The sequence below is a fragment of the Camelus dromedarius genome, chromosome 1, assembly GCF_036321535.1.
Source record: "Camelus dromedarius isolate mCamDro1 chromosome 1, mCamDro1.pat, whole genome shotgun sequence".
In the NCBI taxonomy this organism is placed as follows: domain Eukaryota; kingdom Metazoa; phylum Chordata; class Mammalia; order Artiodactyla; family Camelidae; genus Camelus; species Camelus dromedarius.
In genome coordinates, this window is record NC_087436.1 from 34370385 (window position 1) to 34390983 (window position 20599).

At 41.9% G+C, this 20599-nt stretch overlaps 1 protein-coding gene across 1 annotated transcript in view; it reads right to left on the reverse strand.

Annotated features, from left to right (window-relative positions):
* FAT4 (FAT atypical cadherin 4) overlaps nucleotides 1-19100 on the reverse strand; it is a 156429-nt gene extending 137329 nt beyond the window's left edge. Inside the window, exon 1 of the mRNA XM_031466424.2 lies at nucleotides 12416-19100. Coding sequence (XP_031322284.2) covers nucleotides 12416-17590 — 5175 coding nt within the window. The 5' untranslated portion in view covers nucleotides 17591-19100. The remainder of the gene's footprint in view (nucleotides 1-12415) is intronic.
* Between the last annotated feature and the right edge of the window lie 1499 nt (nucleotides 19101-20599).

Below are 20599 nucleotides of genomic sequence, written 5' to 3' on the forward strand. Positions count from 1 at the left end.
TAACCAATATCTAAAACTACCAGTTTTTTTGTTTTTTTAGTTAACAAAAATGTATCCTTTAAATGTATATTCTCTTGGTTGCTGAGCAACAAAAAATTCTTCATTTAAGTATAAACACACAGGCAGAAAAGTGCCAAGAAGAAAATACAATAATAGACACCTTTATCAGCTATAGCCATCTGTGCTCAGTTTGACCCAAAGCTTTGGCAAGCTCATGGAGTCCCTCCCATCCCAAAGCATCTTGTCCTATAAAGAAAATGGTTACTCCCACTTCCTTCATTTTCCAGCAAGTCAGGGGTCAAGTGTGTTCTAAATCTGCCAGGCTCCAGACTTGAAATGCTAAAGATTCATTGCTTTCTTGTAATTAATTACAACTCAATGGATAAATAAATAACTTTCCCTATTTTATTATGCAAAGTAATAAAATACTAAGCTGGAGTTGCAACACATGCAGTTCTGTTCCATTTAGTCATACACATTAATTAGTATTTTCATCTTTTTAGTGGTGAATTTAAGGTACCATATTGACAAAAAAAAAAGACTGAGTCAACTTTGTGTAGCAATTAAAGGACCGCCATATAGCTACTGGTGAGGGAAAATGCTACACTAAAGCAATCCAATAAGTTCAAGTGAAATTCAGTAACTCAATTATGTTTCTAAGAAATGATCACAATCTAAGACACAGATTGCTGGATTTAGGCCAAGTATTTTAAGCAATTGCCTTAAATGGACCTTTAAAAGAATAGAAGTCTCCTCATGGATTAAGCTAAAATCTTCCTGAAACCCTGTGATGAGCTGTGGATATGCTAATGTGAAAACCCCAATAGGAATGCTCTTTGTGTGATTATAAAATATTAATCCACTACATGAAACAAAGCCAAATAAGAACACTTTACCAATGGGGGAATCTCTTTTGACCCATAAATAAATTATTTGTTAGAATCGCACTTTTACAAATTGCCATAAGCCCATGCTAAAAGACATCACAATAGGAGATGTTGAAATTCTGTCATTGTATTGGTAAAAGTATCCTTGAAAAAATCATCACTTAAAAGTAGATCTCTTTTGAGCATCTGAGATAAATTCCTCTTAGTTCCCTAAGGTTTAGAAAATCTGTATTTCTTTTGTTAACTCTCTTACACTGTATGTGCTCCTGTAGTCTTAGGACACCATGACGTATAAACCTGATCTCATTTCTCTGTCTGATCTGGCCTCTAGAAGCTACATATAAACTTACTGGACCACCTAAGTCATACATGTCTGAACACTAATCTTATATAGTCCAGGGTTATTTTTTAGCTATGCTTATTTTTACTTCCTAGAGAGTCATTTAACTATTTTATCCTCCTTTCATTGTATCTATACTTTTGTAACCTGCTTCAAACCCACTGTAGCATGAGGTGGATTATATATAAACATAAGAGTAAATATTTTGACTGAAAAACAAAGTTACATACTACAATACACTATGCCAGCAGGAGGGAAGCACGTCTTCTTTAGGTATTTGCTTATTTTGAACAATTTCAGAAAGCAATATAGTATTTTTCTTTTCAGGAAAATATTTTAATTATGAATTAGAAAATTCTCACTTAAGAAGATATCAGAATTTTTGTTTTTTTTTAAAAAGTCGTTTTGAAAAAAAGATAGTTTTACCTTTATTTGATGAGATCAGCCAATTTGATTTCAATTAAGAGAATTGCATTAAATAATTGACAAAAACATTTTCAAAATAGGTTCTCAGATAAACACACATGATTTCATCATCGTCAATATTTGACAATTGAGAGATGAACAGTCCTCATCTAAATGAGACAGAAGGCTTCAAACTGAAACAAACACTGAATAATCTATTTTAATTTGCTTGTTTTGTAAGCAACTAAGCATCTCAACAAAGTTTCTGGAGCAGGAAGTTCACTCCCTTAAGGGACTATAACTATTATTGAATTATGTCAATGGTAATAAAATGATGGATGAGTAAATAGCATTAACTTAACCACAGACTGGGCAGTGTGGTTTAATGTCAAGCATGTGGACCAAAGTTAGAAAAACCTGCATGTTGTCTCCATTTGTGACCACGTGCAAAGCATGAAATTCTCTGTGCCTCCTTAAAATGAAGCAAAAAACAAAAAAACAAAAAGAACAACAACAAAAAAAACCCCACTTCATCTACCTCCTTATAGATTTGTTAGGGAAATTAAGAAAAAAGAAGAATTGCACTCTAAAACACTCTGGAAATAGAAAGTGGTTTTCTCTAATGTTCATAGTTCTCTGTGTATCTGTACTTTGGAAAAAGGGAAGGAAACTTACAAACTTCAGTGCATACCTTTTTTTTTTTCACTCTCACAAGAAGCCACGAAATAAGCTACTATCATTTCTATTCCATGGCTGAGGATGAGATTCAGAGAGTAACCGTGAGGACATTTAAATTAAGCTTCTTCCACATCAAAAGCTTGCAGTTTCTCCTAAACTTCAGTCAGAATGAAATGGTAAATATCATTTTCTTTGCTGCATTTTATTAATCAAGTTTACTAATCTCATTGATGTTAAATATTGAGCAAGGATGGTAAATTTGAAAAAAGAATGACAGTACCTAAACTCATCAACATTCAAAGCAGTGATTTTTAAAAGGTTCCTATGTCCTCACTATTTTGCTAAAGAGTAACATGGTTTATAGTAAGTTAAGATGTGGGCTCTCAAGTAAAATTTGGTAAGTTCTAAGGAAATGAGAGGACATGATAATGAAGTAGCACACATTGTTATATATATTCTAAAATGTTCTACTTTACCCAAATGTCTATAAAATAAGCATCAGTGATCTCACTGTACTTTAGACAATGCAGATTTCTGGAGATTGAGTTACAGGCTCTTAGCCAGTCTAGTCATGCAGCCACTGTCATTTTATCCAGGAAAATCAGCCCTGGCCAATTAGCTAGCTTCACTAATTTCAGAAGAAGCTCCATGGCTTGGCTTGAGACATGAAAAATGACTCCTTTCTTTCAGCACGCATCACTGCCTGAGCTCCTGGCGCTTAAGCAGCGTATTTGCAGCATGTTCAACAGTAATTCCTTAGTTTAGCTAAGATTTACTGAACGTCTGCATTGAGCCAGCCCTATGGAAGGTGCTGGGAATACAGCAATAGTAAACAGACGAAAACCTTTCCCCTGGGGGAATGTATATGTTAGAGGGAAGACATACCGTAAACAAAAGAAAGAAGTAACATATGTGTTATGTTGATGATGATAAGGACTAAGAAGAAACAGAAAGAAGGAAAGAGGAAAATGAAGGCTGAGGGAGAACTCTGCCAGGTGACTCTAAGAAAAGAGGTGAGGGGAGCGCAAAGCTGGCGTCCAGGCACAGAGAACGACCAGCACGAGATGGGGAGGCAGGAGCCTGGAGCCCACGCTGTGGATGCTGAGCGAGCTCAGCCAGGGAGCACCAGGAGGGAGAGAAGCCAGGGGATAACTGACAAGAGCAGGTCACATAGGACCTCAGGACTCACTATAAGGATCTGGCTTCTCTGTGAGTGAAATGGAAAGCCCTCGGTTTTGAGCAAGTGAGTGAAAGGATCTGACCTACATTTTAAATCATCACTCCAGCTGCTAGACTAGATAAAAGAGATCAAGGACAGAAGTGGGGAAGTCAGTTCATCTACTCATTAGTTCACTCATTCATTCAGCAAAAATGGACTTTGTGCCTACTATGTTCCAAGTAATGTTCTAGGCTCTTGAGGTACCTCAGTGAACATAGGCGAATATACCTGCCTTGGTGGAACTTCATTCCTGCAGGAGGAAGACAGATAAAACATAATCAAAACTATCGATCGGCCAATTATATCACACACACACTTGTACCTGTAGAGCGCATACATAGCACTTAAAGTAATGGGATTGGTTGGGCTCCTCACCTCAGTGGAGTGGAGTAGATCAGTAAGGGAAGAATTTCAAGAACTGGTTCCAGGGCACTCCAGCATTTAGCATTTTGGGACTTGAGAAGAAGCTGGTGAAGGAGCCTGATCAGTTCTAAGGAGGGGTGCATATGAAACCCTATAGCAGGGAAGTGGAGGTCAGCCAGGATGGGAGCGTGGGTAATAAGTAATAAGTCAGTAAAGGAGGGTTAATTCTCTCTTAGAATGTGAGATATGAGCAAATACTTGAAGCAAGGGAGGAAATTATCCAAACAGATGTCGGGAGGAAGAACTTTGAGGGGGTGTGTGCCTAGCAAGTCCTGGAAACAGCAAGAAGCCAGTAGGAATAAAGCAGATAAGCAAGGAAGGAGAAGAGTAGGAAAGAATGGTGGAGATCAGTATGAAGACGTCTTTAGTAATCCAAGGGAAGGAGGATGGTGTCTTAGACCAAGATAGTAACAGTGGAAGTGATGAGAAAAGATCAGTTTCTGGATATACCTTTAAGAGCAAGCCAAGATTAACTGGCAGATTGCACACAGGGTGTGAAAATGAGAGGTCAAAGAATAACTCCAAGTTTTTTGACCTAAACAGTTAGAAGATTTGTTATTGTCATCAGATTTGGAAAGGTTAATTTAAAATTATTAAGAAACTAATCAAACATAATGAGGAAGTGGTTGGTTATCTGAATATGGAATTCAGGACAGATATAGAGGGTGGAGACAAAATTTTGGAGTCATCCACATAAATGTTATTTAAAATCGTGAGATTAACTGAGATCTTCAAGGGAATAAGCGTACATTAAAAAGGAAGAGTTTTTTTTGTTTGTTTGTTTGTTTTTTTTAAGAAATGATTCCAGGGATATTTCAACCTTTAAAATTTGAGGGCATGGAGAGAAGCTGGTGAAGGAGGCTGAGAAGGAATTGGTCCAAGAAACAGAATATAAAACTCTTAGAGTCTGATGACTTAGAAGTACATATTCAACGGGCACTGAGAACTGCCCAGTGGATGTAAAAATGTGGCAATCATGGTGGCCTTGGGGAGAGTAATTTCACTAGAGGCAGAAGCCAAGCCTGATAGGGGTGGATTTAAGAGATAATGAGAGGAAAGAAGGCAGGGAAGAAAGTAAGTGAGGCAGGAACTGGAAGAATGAAAATATATTGTCACTGCAAACTGAAGAAAACAAAATGAAAAAGTGACAGATTTAGGTTCATTTATTCAAGTCTAACCTAAATAAAGATGAACAGGGACCAAAGTAATCCTACTACTTGGTCATTGACTAAATTCCACCTTACCCTATATTTCTTCAGTCACCAGAATGAAGAAATACCGAAATACGAGAACAATTCTTTACATAGTAAAACTTGTCTGCCTATGAAAGTACTGACAAGCATCAACCATTCTTAGAACGTGTGTGGTTAGTCAGTGTTGTATTGACTCTGGAGTCAGACTACTGGGTTCAAATCTGCTTCCACTGTAAACCAGCTCCATAAACTTAACCCATTAGCCTCCATATTCTCATTTATCAAATGGCAAGATGTCGTGCATATCTCCAGGATTACTATGAAGGCAAGACAATGCCTGGTGCTCACCAGCGTTTGACATAATGTAAGCACTTTATAAATGTTAGACTCTATACATGATAAAACGTTTCAGAAAAGTGTCAATAGTCTGAAACAAATAATCCACAGCAGTCCATTCGTTTCCAATTGCCAGCTGTCAAGCAGAGTTTACAAATGTCTCTCAGCATTTCCTCAGTACCTTAAAACTTGGTTGTTACCCCCTGATTGTCTCCCAAATATGGATACATGTCTGGAAACTGTATCCTTACAGTCAATTCTTGATCATCACATTTAAATTAACTCCCAGTTAGATTATGTTTTATCTTCATGGCTTTATTGTCCCATTTTGGCTCAGGAGATTAACACCAGGGAAAATCCAGCAACCTTTGTACAAAGGTTGCATATATGTTTATATATGATATTATACATACAGATATGTTACATGTATATATTTTATGAAAAAATACTTGTCTAGTAGAATTTTTAAAAGTTTTTCACTTCTCTGCATTCTTCATACTTTCTCCTCCTTATTCATTGTACTACTCAAATGGGCCACTGTTGTTACAGACTACTTAGACCCTGAAAGCACTGGAAAATAATTACCATATTCCATATCTAGGACACTCTAAAAAAACTCTTTAATTCATCTTGGCCCATGTCATTTGCCAGTTTATTCTTCTCCTATTTCCACTCCCAACCTCCTAATTCTGAATACAACCTATTTTTATGGCTATTATAAAGAGCTGAACCTTAGATTTATTTATTCTTGGAAGAGAGGACACACCTCAGGGCCCGTGGAATCCTTTATCGTCACTAACTCAACAGTCCCTCACAGCTAATGAGGCATTTTTCACGGTAGTGATGACCGAGCGCAAGCTGCAGACAATGCAATGAAAAATTGATTCCACAAGACGTGAAGTACATAAATATTCTTTCAAAAGTATTCCTGGAGTAGTTGCCTCAAAATTTAACAGAATAAAGGATTAATAGGATTCAGGTTTTAATAAAGGCCAAAAAAAAACCCAAAACCCAATAAATGTGTCAGAAGATAAATGATATCTATGGAAGTCTACCACCAAAACAGAGAGACCACATCGAGCATCCCAAAGCCATGCACGAAATATGCAGCATGAGCTTTACTGTCCATCAATATTCCTGCCTGTGAAACACATTTGTACATGTCTTGAAAATGGACAGAGCCCTTTAAGTCACAGTATTTTGTTTAATAAATTTAAAGGCATACCAAAAGGGCAAAAATAAAATCAGAAAATAAATTATATGTTGCTAAAAACAAAACAAAACAACACCACCAACACCAACAACAACAAAAAACCACTGTGGAGATCAAAAACCAACGAAGTAAGAAAATATTTTCCTCCTTTTAATATAATTTTCACACTCTGTTCAGCCACATTCATCATTATTCCTTAGGAGAGTAGGATTTACCATCTGAATATCCAAAAATGGATTCTCCACCTTCATAAATTACAGCGACTGCTTCCAAACTGTAGAGGGCTGTGGATTAGGAGAGTCAAGACACACACCTGTGCCCTCCTTTTGTCCCAGTTCCCCTCTCCTGTATTCCTACCCCTCCTCTTCCCTGCCCCACAAACACTTCCACATACCCTCAATTTGGGAGCGTTGTTGCTGCCAGAAACTGACCTGTAGGAGTGCAGAGCATCGGCGGATGGCCTTGACCAAGGTGGCAAAAATCACGCCTCTCCTAGTTCAGACAATGCATCATACTACTTTTCGAAGCCTTTTTAACACCAAAAAGAGTGTGGAAACAAGGTTATCAAAAGCACACATACGTACTTGTATCTACCGAGTAAAGAGCCCCTCTCTTAACAAAGGCCGTAGATTGCCCTAGCTTTACAGGATTGCAGCTAGAATACAAATGAAGGACTAACCAAGTCTGGGTGTGATTTTCCTTTCTATCTGAACTTCAGCAAATCACTTAACTTTTCTGAGACTGTTTCCACAACCATGAGGTGGGAAGGATTCGACGAATGCTGTTGGGTGGCTCAAACGGTAAAATCCCCAAAGAAGCAGTTAGCACTCAGCTCAATGACTCAACATAGTGAAATAATAAATTTTCTTGTAATAATAATGGTTTTAATTATTATTATATATTCAGTTCTTTTGCTTATATTTTGCCTGTGAGGTATGATACACAAGATACACAGACATGTAATCAAAGGTGCACTAACTCTGATTCTAAAATCATTTCTAAACTTGGTATTTAGTATTGATATTACAAATGTCTCCATCGTTCCTCCTGGAAATTTTGATCATTTCATTGTGAAAATAATTTATTATCAATTGCTAAAGCTCATTTCTAATTTTTAATGAATCATAATTGGTTCACCTAATATTCTAAACACACTTTTTTAATAGAATATTTCTAGTGGCTTTTTTAAAAAATGAATTGCAATAATCTCAGTACCCAGACCTGTGGCTCTTCGTTGTGGAATATGGGGCCCTAGGCACACCAGAGACCCACTAAAGATGCTTAGGAAATCAAAACCGTCTTCATGATAATACAAAACATAGTTTACCTTTTCACTGTGTTGACAATTACAGTAGAGGTGCAGAAAGCACTGTCAGGTCGAACTGCTGGTGCCTTAGCACAAAGCAAAGCAGAGCGCCAAAGCATTCCAGCAGTAATTGTATTCTTCACTGCTGGACAGTCCCAGTAAAAATAAAATGCCAGTTTCACCTAAAAACTGAAGAACTTTCCTTGAAGAAATAGGAAGATTATTAATTTTATTAAATCTAGACCCTAAATCTCAATGTCTTTTCAATATTCTGTGTGACAAATGGTTGAAATGTGCACAAAGAACTATCAATCTGTACTTACGTGCAGTATTGTCTCAAAGGAAAGCATGTGTGTGATTGCTTGAGTTATAAGCTGAACTAGCTGCTTTATTTGTGGAATACAATTTTCACTTGAAAGAGAAACTATTTTTTCTTAGATTTGAGTATGCAGCAGACATTTTTGTTTGTTTGAAAACGAACAAAAGGAGGCTGCTATGTCAGGAAAACAATGAACACTGTATGTTATTAATGATAAAAGTTGAGCTTTCAAGGGACAATTCAAATTTTGGAACACTCCAAACCATTACTGCGAGGTTGAGAGTCAATATACTTAAAGACTCTTTTGAAAAGATCCTTATCAGTTATACCAATATTTTCCAAAGGATCAATGCCTGGTATTTCTAAGTCATGTATAGAGAAATATTCCACTCAGAATGCAAGATACAGCAATATTTTCATGTAACAAAGTATGAGAAGTTCACTGGTGGGGTTTCAGATTCATCACTGCAATAAGTTTTAAGAAACTGCCACTTGTGAAATTCTGGTGTGGTATCCAAAAAAATCGACAATTATCTGAAAAGGATATCCAAGTATCTCTCCCTTATCCAGCGCCATCTATCTGAATGAGGAAGGGTTATTTTCATAAACTTTAACCAAAACATTGCAATAGATGGAATGAGAAGATTTGAGAATCCAGCTGTCTTCTTTTAAGCCAGATATTAAAGGGATTTAAGAAGTAAAATAATGTCTCTCTTTTCATTATTTTTTTAAATTGGGCAAAATAAAGTCCTTTTAATAAAATTTAAAAAAAAATATGTTACATGGTTAATGTAATTTTTAAATAAATTAATAAATATTTTAAAATTCTCTCAGTCTTTATGTTTTAAATAAAAAATATCAATAGATAAGACACACCTAAGCAAAAGCTCTTCAGGGTCCTGAGACCAACAAACTTGACAACTGCAATGTAGAAGCATATACAGTATTTCCTTCCATTTAAACCTCAAGTTCCATGTGAGACCACCCACCTAAATTCCTCTTCTCTCTTTGAGTTTTCTGACAATTCTCAGTTCATTTGTAGAACAGAGAGAACTGGTATATCTTTATGTCCTTAGTTCAATTAACGATCAAGATCGAATTTACCAGCTTCCTCCATTCCCCTTGCTTCTCTCTCTTGCTTATTTCTGAGGCATGAGAACACACATGCCAGTATTGGCTCTTCTACCATCTCATTCAGGAAACATGTACTGAGCATCTGCTGTACATCAGGTAACATACTAGGCTCTCAGAGATTATTATCAAGGAGATATTATACTAGGAGATAATAAAGATCAATGAGACAAAGCCTCTCACCTTCAGAAGTTCAACCCAGTCCCTAAGTTCCATGTTCCTATAAAACACTTATTAAAAGAAAAATGCTGATTGATGTACTACATCTCTATTAATTTTGTTGAACTTATAAGTGGTACAAAATGTACAATAGCTATTCTAACATAATCAAGACTCTTCTGAGAATACAAAGATACAAAATAAAAGGGTAACAAGCCTTGTGTCTGCAATCCAAAAGCCATCCTTCAAAGACACTCATTTGTGCCAAAGTTTTAGGTATGAGAGGTAGGGATAGTGAAGGTATTCAACCAGGAAGATCTCTGGAGTGAGCAGTATTAGAGCCACAGTTTTCAGCGTCCCCCTCCACAAGTGTCAGAGCTCCAAAAAGAATGCAGATTAAATCATTTCTCTTTTACCCACGGACCCTTTGCTTGCCCATGGAATGCGATCAGCCATGACTCTAGCCAGAAACCTGAGTAAGCAACCAAGACTCCTATCAGTGTGCATGAATAAATTGTGAAATAATGCATTGGAGCAAAGTTTGCACATGGAAACAAACAATTGAAAAATCACCTCTGACAACCAGAGGTAACCTACAACTGCTTCTTGCAGAATCATGGTAAATTAATGTTTGAGCAGAAGGAAAAAAAAAAAGAACTTTATTGTATATACTTGAAAGATGCAACCAATAATAATATGAAATTCTAGCTCCCAACTACTGCTTTCAATATTCTTTGGAGAAACACATTTGATTTTAATTTTAGGAGTGGTTGGAGCTTGGGAACTCCAACTTGGTTTACAATTTCAGCACTTTAGTTCACAGAAGAAACCCTGACAAACAATTTTTTTCACAAAAAAAATCATTATGATGAATCCTCTCCAGATTTTTAAATAAATAGAGTACAGTAAATATGAATAACTTTTCATACTGGTATTATTTGAGGTTAAAAAAGTAAGGCCCATAATCCCCTATTACTTACAAAATGATTTATAATTATTATTTTTAATCTTCATGCCTATTGTTGTCTCTGCAATTTAAATCTTAAATTTAAAAATTTAAGCTAAGCCAATCTTTGCATATCTAATGGGTAAATAATAAGACTAAATAAATCTCCCCATGATAACAATGGACATTTATTCTCATTCTCCATATAATTCTAATAAATGTAATACATTGAACCAAACAACCAATAACATAATTTGTTTTACAGTTTAATAAATTTAGCTAAAGTCTAGAATGATAAATTGCCTATCTTTAATATTTCAGTTTTTAAACTCATTGAATCTCTTCATCTAAGAAATAATTCCAGAGAAGGAAGGTAGAGCGAGGGTGTGGGTTTAGGGGAGAAACAAGCCCAAACTGAAATCAAATTACATGTAAATCATGGCCCCATGTTAATCCACATAGCTCAACATGTAAGACTAAGGTTAAAGTCTTTAAAAAACTAATTAGGTAAAAGAGGACATGTGGGTTAGAAGTTTCTTCAGGGCTAAGTGAATATGATAATACTGAACTCCACTTAGAATTACATCTCTAAGAATTATCAAGAATTATATCTATAATTATATCTCTAAAATCTTCTAGGCCATGAATATACTAGTTCGTCCATAGAACAGATATAGGTAGCTATTATGAATAAACTATTACAGGGGAGTCAAAAAGATAATAATAATAAATGAACGTTTTAAATGAAGAAAACCCCTCACCTCTCTAAGAAAGAAAAGAAAGCAAGAAAAGAAACACATGAGCCTCAATTTCACTAGCATGTTGTGTCTGGGTTACTGCCAAGTATCACAAACCACATTTGATATTTTGTGTTTTTGGCTGACTGGCACCAGAATATCTTTGAAGGGAGTGGAGAGGGAGAGCTTCAGGAACAGCAGGCAAGAGCTTTTCAGAGTCTGGCTGTACCTTTTCTAGTTGATCATCATTACAACATTGGAAGTACTTCAATTACAAAACAAATCAATGATACACGGAGGCAGTAATAGCCAAAAATATACCCCAGGAAAAGCCAGGCTTGGAATTCTTTTGGCTTAGGCTAGGAAAAGCTAGTTTCTTACCCATCAGCAGACAAGAACAACTTGTACCTATGCCATGGCACTGAACAACACAGTTTTGTCTCAAGAAACAGCTTCTAATCTCTGATCATTCACAGCACATTATATGCTTTAGTTCAAGAGGGAAGAGAAAGGATTACCCTAAGTCAGAAGACGGTGCCTAAAATGCGAAGGCAGATGAAATCAGGAATCTCCCCAAACTTGGCTCGGCACATTAAAATTAGTCACTGTCTATAAAGAAACTGCCAAGACTGCTGAGGATGTGAAAGTTAATACCGTCCTGATGTAAACTATCCCCCATCCTCCGTTGCCACTCCCCCTAGATAGCTATTCCAGAATGCTGATTTCTACCAAAATGTTTCGTTTTGGAACAGGGATTTCTTAAGTCTGAAATTGCTCAGCCTCTATGACTTCCTTACCAGGCTGTCTTTAGTGCAGTGATTTAACTTAGATAAGTGGATTTTTTGTTTGCACTTTTGAAATAGCTAGAGAGTTCTCCTTAGCCTTACTCATATGATTGCATGAGATGAAATATAAGGTAAAAACTCTTCACTGGTTCTGACCAGGATGAAAGCTAAATTTTAGGTAATTCTTATTAGGCTCTGTGATAGAACATTTTTGTATGCTCTTGTCAGTACAATTAACAATAAAAAATAAAGGTAAATCATTATGTAAAGGAAATATAGAGCAATCTTTCTAAAAAACACAGCAACAAATAATTCATAAGTGACTGCAAAATCATTACCTCTGCTCTCTGTGTTCTGGGAAAAGCAGTTGATTTTTCTATGGCATAAACATCCACCAGGTAAAGACACGCTCCTTGCTCCCGGTCCAGAATGGCTGCAGTCTGAATCACGCCCGTTTGTCGTCCAATAGTAAAGAGACGTCCAACAGTTTTTTCTTCACAACGGACTGAAACAATGTAATACTCCACCGGGGCTTCAGATCCTCTGGGGCTAGCTGCTTCTATTGATATTACGTTGGTGCCAATGGGTTCGCCTTCCTTCAAAATAGTTATATATTTGGGTTGCGTAAAAACAGGTCCATCAAGGCCTTGAAGAATGACGGTCAATTCAGTGGTTGATTTCCTCCTCTCAGGGCCAAGGTCTGTTGCTGACACTATGAGATTATAGATCAGCTGAGAAGGCACCAGCGCCGAAGCCACTCTCAGGTCTCCACTGTAACGATCCACGATGAAGGTGTCTGTGTCCCCATTGATGATCTCATACTCCACCTCTCCGTTGGCCCCTTCATCTGGGTCAGCCGCCATAATTGTCGTCAGAACAGAACCAATCACAGCTGAAGGGTCTGCAGCAAGGGCGTTTTGTGATATAAACATGGGAACATTGTCATTGAGGTCTGTAACCAAAATGGTCACGTTTTTCAAAGCATACCTTCTGGTTTCTATAGGCACTGCTTGATCATTGGCTTTTACAGTTAGCTCAAAGAGATTAGCAAATTCCCGATCTATTTCAGCATTAGTATATATAGTGCCCTTGACTTCATCTATGCCAAAGTGGTTGCCCCTTGGCATCTGCTGAATGATCGTATAGGAGAGTTGCCCATTAATGTCCGCATCAGGGTCATGTGCAGTCACTGAAATGACAGACGTTCCAATGGGAATGTTCTCAACAATAGACTTGAAAATATCCCCAGGAGGAAAGCTAGGAGGATTGTCATTGAAGTCTCTCACGTGTATAACCACTGACATCGTAGATGAACGAGGAGGCCTTCCTTGGTCTTTTGCTGTTATATTTAATTTGTACAAAGACTGTGTTTCAAAGTCCAATTTTTTGGCAAGAAAAATACTCCCAGTGTTGGGGCTAATGCTAAAAGTCCCATGGTTGTTAGTCCCAGTAATACTGTAATGTAAATCAGCATTGTCACCTGAATCTGAATCAGTGGCAGTAACAGAGGACACGAGTTCACCAATTCTCATATTTTCCAAAACGTCAACAAATAGAGTTGATTTAGGGAAGGAAGGGGTATTGTCATTTTCATCTAAAATATCAATATTTAAGGTACAAGTTGAATTGAGGGAGACTGCCCCTGAATCCACCGCTTGAATTACAAGGGAATAGGTAGCTGTTGCTTCGTAGTCTAAGGTGCCAATCAGTGTCACCTGACCAGAGGTACTATCTATGGCGAACTGTCTCTCTTCATTTCCTTTTATTACAGAATAATGAATAAGTCCATTACTACCTTCATCAACATCTGAGGCCGAAACTCTTAAAACCTGGGTCAGGTTGGCTGCTGACTCTGATATTGTAGCTTGGTAAAAGTCTTTTAAAAACTTGGGAGCATTATCGTTTATATCCTTCATGTACACATGTATGGTGGCCTGATCCTTGAGGGGCTGAGGGAGCCCCTGATCTGTTGCAATGACTGTAAAGCTAAACACTGCAGTCCCCCTCCGCCTCATAAGAGACTCCCTGTCAAACTGATGAGTATTTGTAATTTCCCCACTAACTGCATGCAACTCAAAATCTGGCTGCACCGTTTCAAAAGAATACCTTACTTCTCCATTTGGCCCAAAGTCTTTATCTATAGCACTTACTTTGCCCACAAATGACCCTGCTCTCTGTTCTTCTTCAAAGTAAAATGTGTAACTGGTACTGTTAAAAAGAGGTCTGTTATCATTTACATCTTCTAAAATTATAGTAACATTCACAGTAGCACTAAGGGGTTCCACTGCTCTGTCAGAAGCAACCACCAGTAAAACATATCTGTCTTGAAGTTCACGGTCCAGTTCACTTTTTATATACAATTGACCATCTGGGAATATGCCAAAAGCATCCCCTGTATTTCCTTCAGCAATGCTGTATGCAATTTCCCCATTTGCTCCTGAATCTTTATCAAAAGCTTGCACTTTAAAGAATCGAGAATTCACAGGTTCTGACTCAGAAAGGGTGACCTCATATGAAAGCTGGTCAAACACTGGTGGGTTGTCATTCACATCATGGACATAAACTGTTAAGATGAAACTAGAGGAGAGCTGGGGAACACCCAGATCAGATGCCAAGATCTCTATCTGGTAGGAACCAGCATGGACATCCAGGGGACCTAGCAGACTAATGTTACCATTCTTTTCATTGATAGCAAAGAGGTTCTTGGGGTTTTGCTTCAGGCTATAGAGTACCATGCCATTGACACCTTCATCAGGGTCCATAGCTTTGGCTTGGAAAATGCTGTGACCTGCCTGCCAATTCTCCACCACATTCACACTCTCTACTGCCTGAAGGAAATGGGGAGAGTTGTCATTTAAATCCTTAACTGTTATGTTAACCACAGTGTCTCCAGTTATGGTGCCCCCACTGGCTACTACTTTCAGCTGATAGAAGGATTGCTCTTCTCTGTCAATCACACTTGCTGTGGTAAGCTGCCCAGTGACCTGGTTGATAGCAAACATACCTTTCTGATCCCCAGTAGTAATGAGATAAGTGATGTTGGAATTGAGATCCATGGTGGATGCAGACACACTACCCACATGATATCCCAGAGCCACATTCTCAAAGACCACGAAGCTATAGGCAGCCTGGCTGAATACAGGTGGGTTGTCTTGAGTGTCCAATACAGTGATGGTGACTATTGCCTGGTTGGGAGACTGTAAATTGCCACCATCAGTAGCCACTATTTGCAACTGGTAAGCAGTTTTTTCTTCTCTGTCTAGGGCCATTCTTGTAGAAATAACCCCACTCTGAGCATTGACCTGAAACCGAGACCTGTCCCCAGCTGACATACTATATTTGACAGTCCCATTGAGACCCAAATCTGGGTCAGTGGCAGACACTGTGGTGATGTAGCTACCTCCAGGCTCATTCTCCTGAATATGAGCAAAGTACTGGACAGGGTAGAACACAGGGCTGTTGTCATTAATATCCAGAAGACTCACATTTATACGAGCCATTGATGACTGGGGAGGGGAGCCCAGATCCGTGGCCAGAACCAATAGGGAGTAGAAAGCTTGCTCCTCTCTGTCCAAGGAGGAGATAGTACTCAACCTCCCAGACACAGGATCCAGTCGGAATGACCTCTGGTCAGTCTCAGCCTCTTGTAGGGAGAAACGCACTGTCCCATTGTCACCCAAGTCCCCATCAGTTGCCCCAAGCACCAGGAGTTCTGTCCCTGTAGGAGCATTCTCAACCACAGACACCTCATATCCTTCCGGCTGGCTAAACACTGGCTTTTCATCATTCACATCCAGTAGAGTTACTACCAGCTGGGCATAGGAAACTTTGGGGTGAACTCCCTGGTCCCGAGCACTGATATTCAGTACAATCTGAGAAGCAAGTTCACGGTCCAAGCCCCCAGCAAGCCCAGTGGTCACCAGGCCGCTATGTTCACTGATGTGGAACCAACCTAGTCCATTGCCAGAGACGATGCTGTAACGCAGATTAGCATTGAGACCAGAGTCGCCGTCAGTGGCAGATACTCCACTCACATAGCTTCCTGGGGGCGCCTCCTCGCTCAGGTTCACTCGGTACACTTGCTGTGCAAAGACGGGAGGGTGGTCATTGATGTCATTGACGAAAATCACCAAGCTTGCCACAGAAGAGCGCGCCTGGACCGCTGCGCCAGGGGGCGCCCCGTAGTTATCAGAGACAGAAACTGTTAGGTTGTAAGAAGGGATGCGCTCCCGGTCCAGGGCGCTGGCTACTTTGATGAGGCTCAGGTTCGGCACTTTGCTGCTCTGCACCTCAAAGTGGCGCTGCTCATTGCCCCCAAGAATCTGCACAGAGATGTTCCCGTTGGCCGCGGGGGAGTCTGCGTCCGTCACGGTGAGCAGAGCCACCACAGTGCCCACTTGAGCGTTCTCATCTACGGAGGCATAGCGTGAGGTGGCAGGGAAGTAGCGGAATTTTACCACGGGGTCGTTGTCGTTGACGTCCAGCAGCTGAATCAGCGCCTCGGCGCGCCCAGTGAGGGAAGGCACGCCTCGGTCCATAGCCTGCACGGTAAGCGAGTACTGGCGCCGGGCCTCGAAGTCCAGGGGCTCCCGCACCGTGATAAGCCCCGTTTCGGGGTCCATTTGGAACGGAGTCCCCTCGTCCTGCAGCCGATAGCGGATATCCGCGTTGGTGCCCTCGTCCGCATCCGCCGCCGCCACCTGGAGGACGCTGGAGCCCACCGCCGCGTCCTCAGGCACCCCCGCCTGGTAGTGGGAACTGCCAAAAACCGGGGGATTGTCATTAATGTCCTGCACAGTCACATTTACCTGAAGGTAGCCCCGCCGCTTCGGCTCGCCCTTGTCCTCCACTTCCACCAGTAGCTGGTACTGTGGTGTGACCTCGCGGTCAAGCCCACCCTTAGACACCAGATGCAAGAACGCGCCCTCGCCACTCGGGTTCAGGGTGATGTCCAGGCGGAAGCGGCCCGCCTCGTTGCCCTGGATGATGCGATAGGAGCGGTGGTCCACACCATTGGAGCCGATATCCGAGTCGGTGGCCGTATCCAAGATGACTTGCCGCCCGCTGCTACTGTCCTCCTTGAACGTGACCACAATCGAAGGGTCCGGGAAGACGGGGGCGTTGTCGTTGAGGTCCTGCACCAACACTCGCACTTCGGTGGGGTAGGTGGGCGAGCTGGAAAGAACCACCAGGTTGATCACGTCGCTGGGTAGGCTCTCGCGGTCGATGGTGGCAGTGGTGTACAGGGCTCCGGTGCTACTGTTTATGGCAAACAGGGCGTGGCTTTCGCTGAGCCGATAGGTGAAGCCTGGGCGCGTCTGGATGGTACCCACCAGCGTGCCGGGAGGTTGCTCCTCCAGCACCTGAAACACCTGGCGCTGCTCAGCCCCGCTGACACGGGCTGGCCCCGGGAGTAGTGACCACAGCCAAAAGATGCGAAGGAGCTGAAATAATGATAAAGGGGGCAGCGGGAGCCACGGGCGGCCAGGAGCCCTGTCTGCTGCCAAGTCCATGGTCCTGGCTCCCTGGAACGGCGTGATAAAGAGAAGGAAGAAGTGAGGCAAAAAGTGTGATGATGACAGGGATTAAGCAGCCCTAGCAAACATGCAGCAGATGGCTCTGTCTGAGAGCTCTGCTATTTCAAAGAACCTCCAGCCCAGCAGAAGCAAGTCGCATCAGCAAAAGGCTCCAGGTAGCCATTTGGACGCTTACTGGGAGAGAGATGCCTTGAGGAAAAGCAGCAGGGCATTCCTCTGGACACTCCTGTCTCCTGTGCTTTGATGAGTTCCCAGAAAAGTTTCTCAAACCTCCTACATTTTCCCCCTTCACTTTGTTTTTGAATACAGAGTCTGAGCTTTTTCGCCCGGGTAGATGTGAGTTGCGAGAGATTGCCTGTAGTTAAGGTATATGAGGAATCATTGCAAACAACTGTCTTCAGAAACTTTAGAACTTACCCACGGCGAAGAAACTGAAGAGGGAAGGACAACCGTCCGTAGCGATGTGTGGAAAAAACGACTACGCACGGGGAAGGGGGCGACGGGGAACCGAGAGATTATCGAATTCCTTTCCCAAAAGCCGAAGAAAAGGGACTTCGAGTCCCCACTCCTCAAGAACAAGGCTGCAACGCCCCTCCAGCAAGGCTGCAGAAGTGGCCGCTGAGGCCCAGGCGGCGGCGTCTGAGCGCGGGCAGCGAGCAAACTGCGTTCCAAGCGCTCGCGTTGGCGCTAGGGCTCCGGTACCCGGGAGCGCTCAGCTCCGTCCCTTCTCTTCCAGCAGCCGCCGCCGCCGCCCCTGCTGCTGCTTCGAACCCGTAGTCGGGCTCAGGCAAAATCCAGAGCTTCTAGGCATTTTAAAATTTATTTATTTATTATTTTTACCTCTGCTGGGACGCCTGTCGACCCATTATTTGTACATCCAAATCGAGCGCCGGTCCCCCTTTCTTCTCGGCCTCGCCGGGGTCGGGCAGGAGCAGCGCTCCCCTCCCCTCACCATGCCAGGAGGCTCCTTCTCCCGCGCCCCAGTCAGAGAAGCCCACTCTAGTGCGCCTCGCCCCTGACCTCGTGCCCTTTGCTTTTATTGTCCCGTGTCAGTTTCACTTTGTAATCCACAAGGCTTTTTGTTTGGGGCGGGGTGGGGGTGGTTGGTCCCTCTTTCTCCTTCACTGTTGGTGGTGGAGGCGGGTAAGTCGACGCTGGGCTGTGGCGACGCCTTCAGCAGCTCCGGACCGCGGCTGTCAGCGCTCTCCCTCTCGCCTGCCTGGGCTGAAGGTAGTACCGCCGTGGAGCTGGAGCTCAGCGAGCCCCTCTCAACCTCCGGCTGGTCCCTCACACTCTCCCCGCCCCTTCCCCGCCGCACGCGCGCGCGCGCGCACACACACACACACACACACACACACACACACACGCACACACACAGAGCGCGTCGCCGAAACACAAACAGAGGGGGAGGGAAGACCGCAAGCTGGAGCAGGACTCAGAAACTTTGCTCGCCACTCATTGATCCCCGCACTTTAGTTCGCCCGGACTCCCCCTAGCTCCCGGTGCTGTCACCTACTGCCCCTCCCTTACCCCAGCCCCATTGGGCCGGAGCTGAAGCAGCCCCGCCTGGCACTCCTACCGCGAGCGCTCTCCGCCTTTTTCGGCTTCGGACTGGCTTCTCGGGATGCTAATCACTCCAGTCTCCCGGAGGACTGTAGGCGGTCGGGTGTGGGAGCCCGGCGAGTAGGAGGCGCTGAGAAGGGGGGTGCTTTTTTTCTTTTTCTTTTTTTTTTCTTTTTGGTCAAATCTTGGCCGGCGTCTGAGCAATAACAGCAAAAAGCCTCCGCAGGATAGATGGGGGTGGGGTCAGGTTTGCAGATAAATAACTTTAGTGGCGGGGTCTGGGGGAAGACCGTTAGGTTGTTATGCTAGTAATAACTCAGAGGTAAGGGGGTCGAGAGAAATAAAAGAAAGGCGGGGGGTGAGGGTCTGTTAGAGCAGGAGGAAGGATTAAGCAAAGCCTGTCTGGGAATGCACAGTGCAGATTTGCTTTAACCATTTCCTGCCCCTTCTCTTTCGATCGGAGGGGAAGGAGCTGCGGTACATTACGCGACAGAATCCAAATCAAATTTCCCCATTCTTCCTCCAACTACAGAGTGAGCTAAGTGCGGTGTAGGGCGAGCTAAACCCTAAACCTGCACCCATTTGCCCCTCCCCCCCTTCCAGGTGACTCGGGGCACCAAGGCCTCGGTACTGACCGAGCTTTGGATTTCCTATAGGAAAAGCCAGGGGAACTCTGTTTTGTTTCCCTTCCCAAATGGATCCCAGGTGCCAGTAGCCAAACCTTAGAGTTTCAACAATAACAATGGGAGCCCTTTGGAAAGATGGAGAACTTTTCCTATTGCGAAGTTTGGAATTTAGATCTCTGTTGGAGTATTTCCTCCTAGACATTTTATAGCCAAAGGAATCCTGATGAAGTTCCATTCCTTTTGATTTGTTTTGGTTTTCGCCTGGGGGAAATGATGGATATGAGAAAAATAGAAATAAACAGAATGAAATTTAAAATTTTAAAAATATCTACGTGCCACGCAAGGCACTCGGATCAACTCCCCTGTTATTTACTGTAGGTAATTTTTGTGGTATCATGTATAACTTCAAAGAAAAAAAAATGACCAGGAATCAGGTCAGTATTCTTTCTTTAAGAGAAAGTGTTTAGAAAATAAGAATTTAAGCCAAGTAATGCAAATATAAGGCATATGTCATACATTTCAGCCACAGTGACCCCTCCAAATTTAAAACTTTTCTGAGCTCGGAGATGATTCAGCCATGGATAAATACTGCCCTCTGCTGTTCTCTGTGAATCTTACATCTTTCGTCGTCTGGTTTCTTGCTTAAAATAAAACGCAGAGACTACAGGATCTCGTTACAAGGCTAATTCCTCTTCTTGCCTAGGGATAGTAGCAAAGAAAAAAGATCTTTAGGAATCTCCTAGTGCCTTTCTTTAAAAAAAAAAAAAAAAGCAATAGGTTAGACAGCAAATTCAAG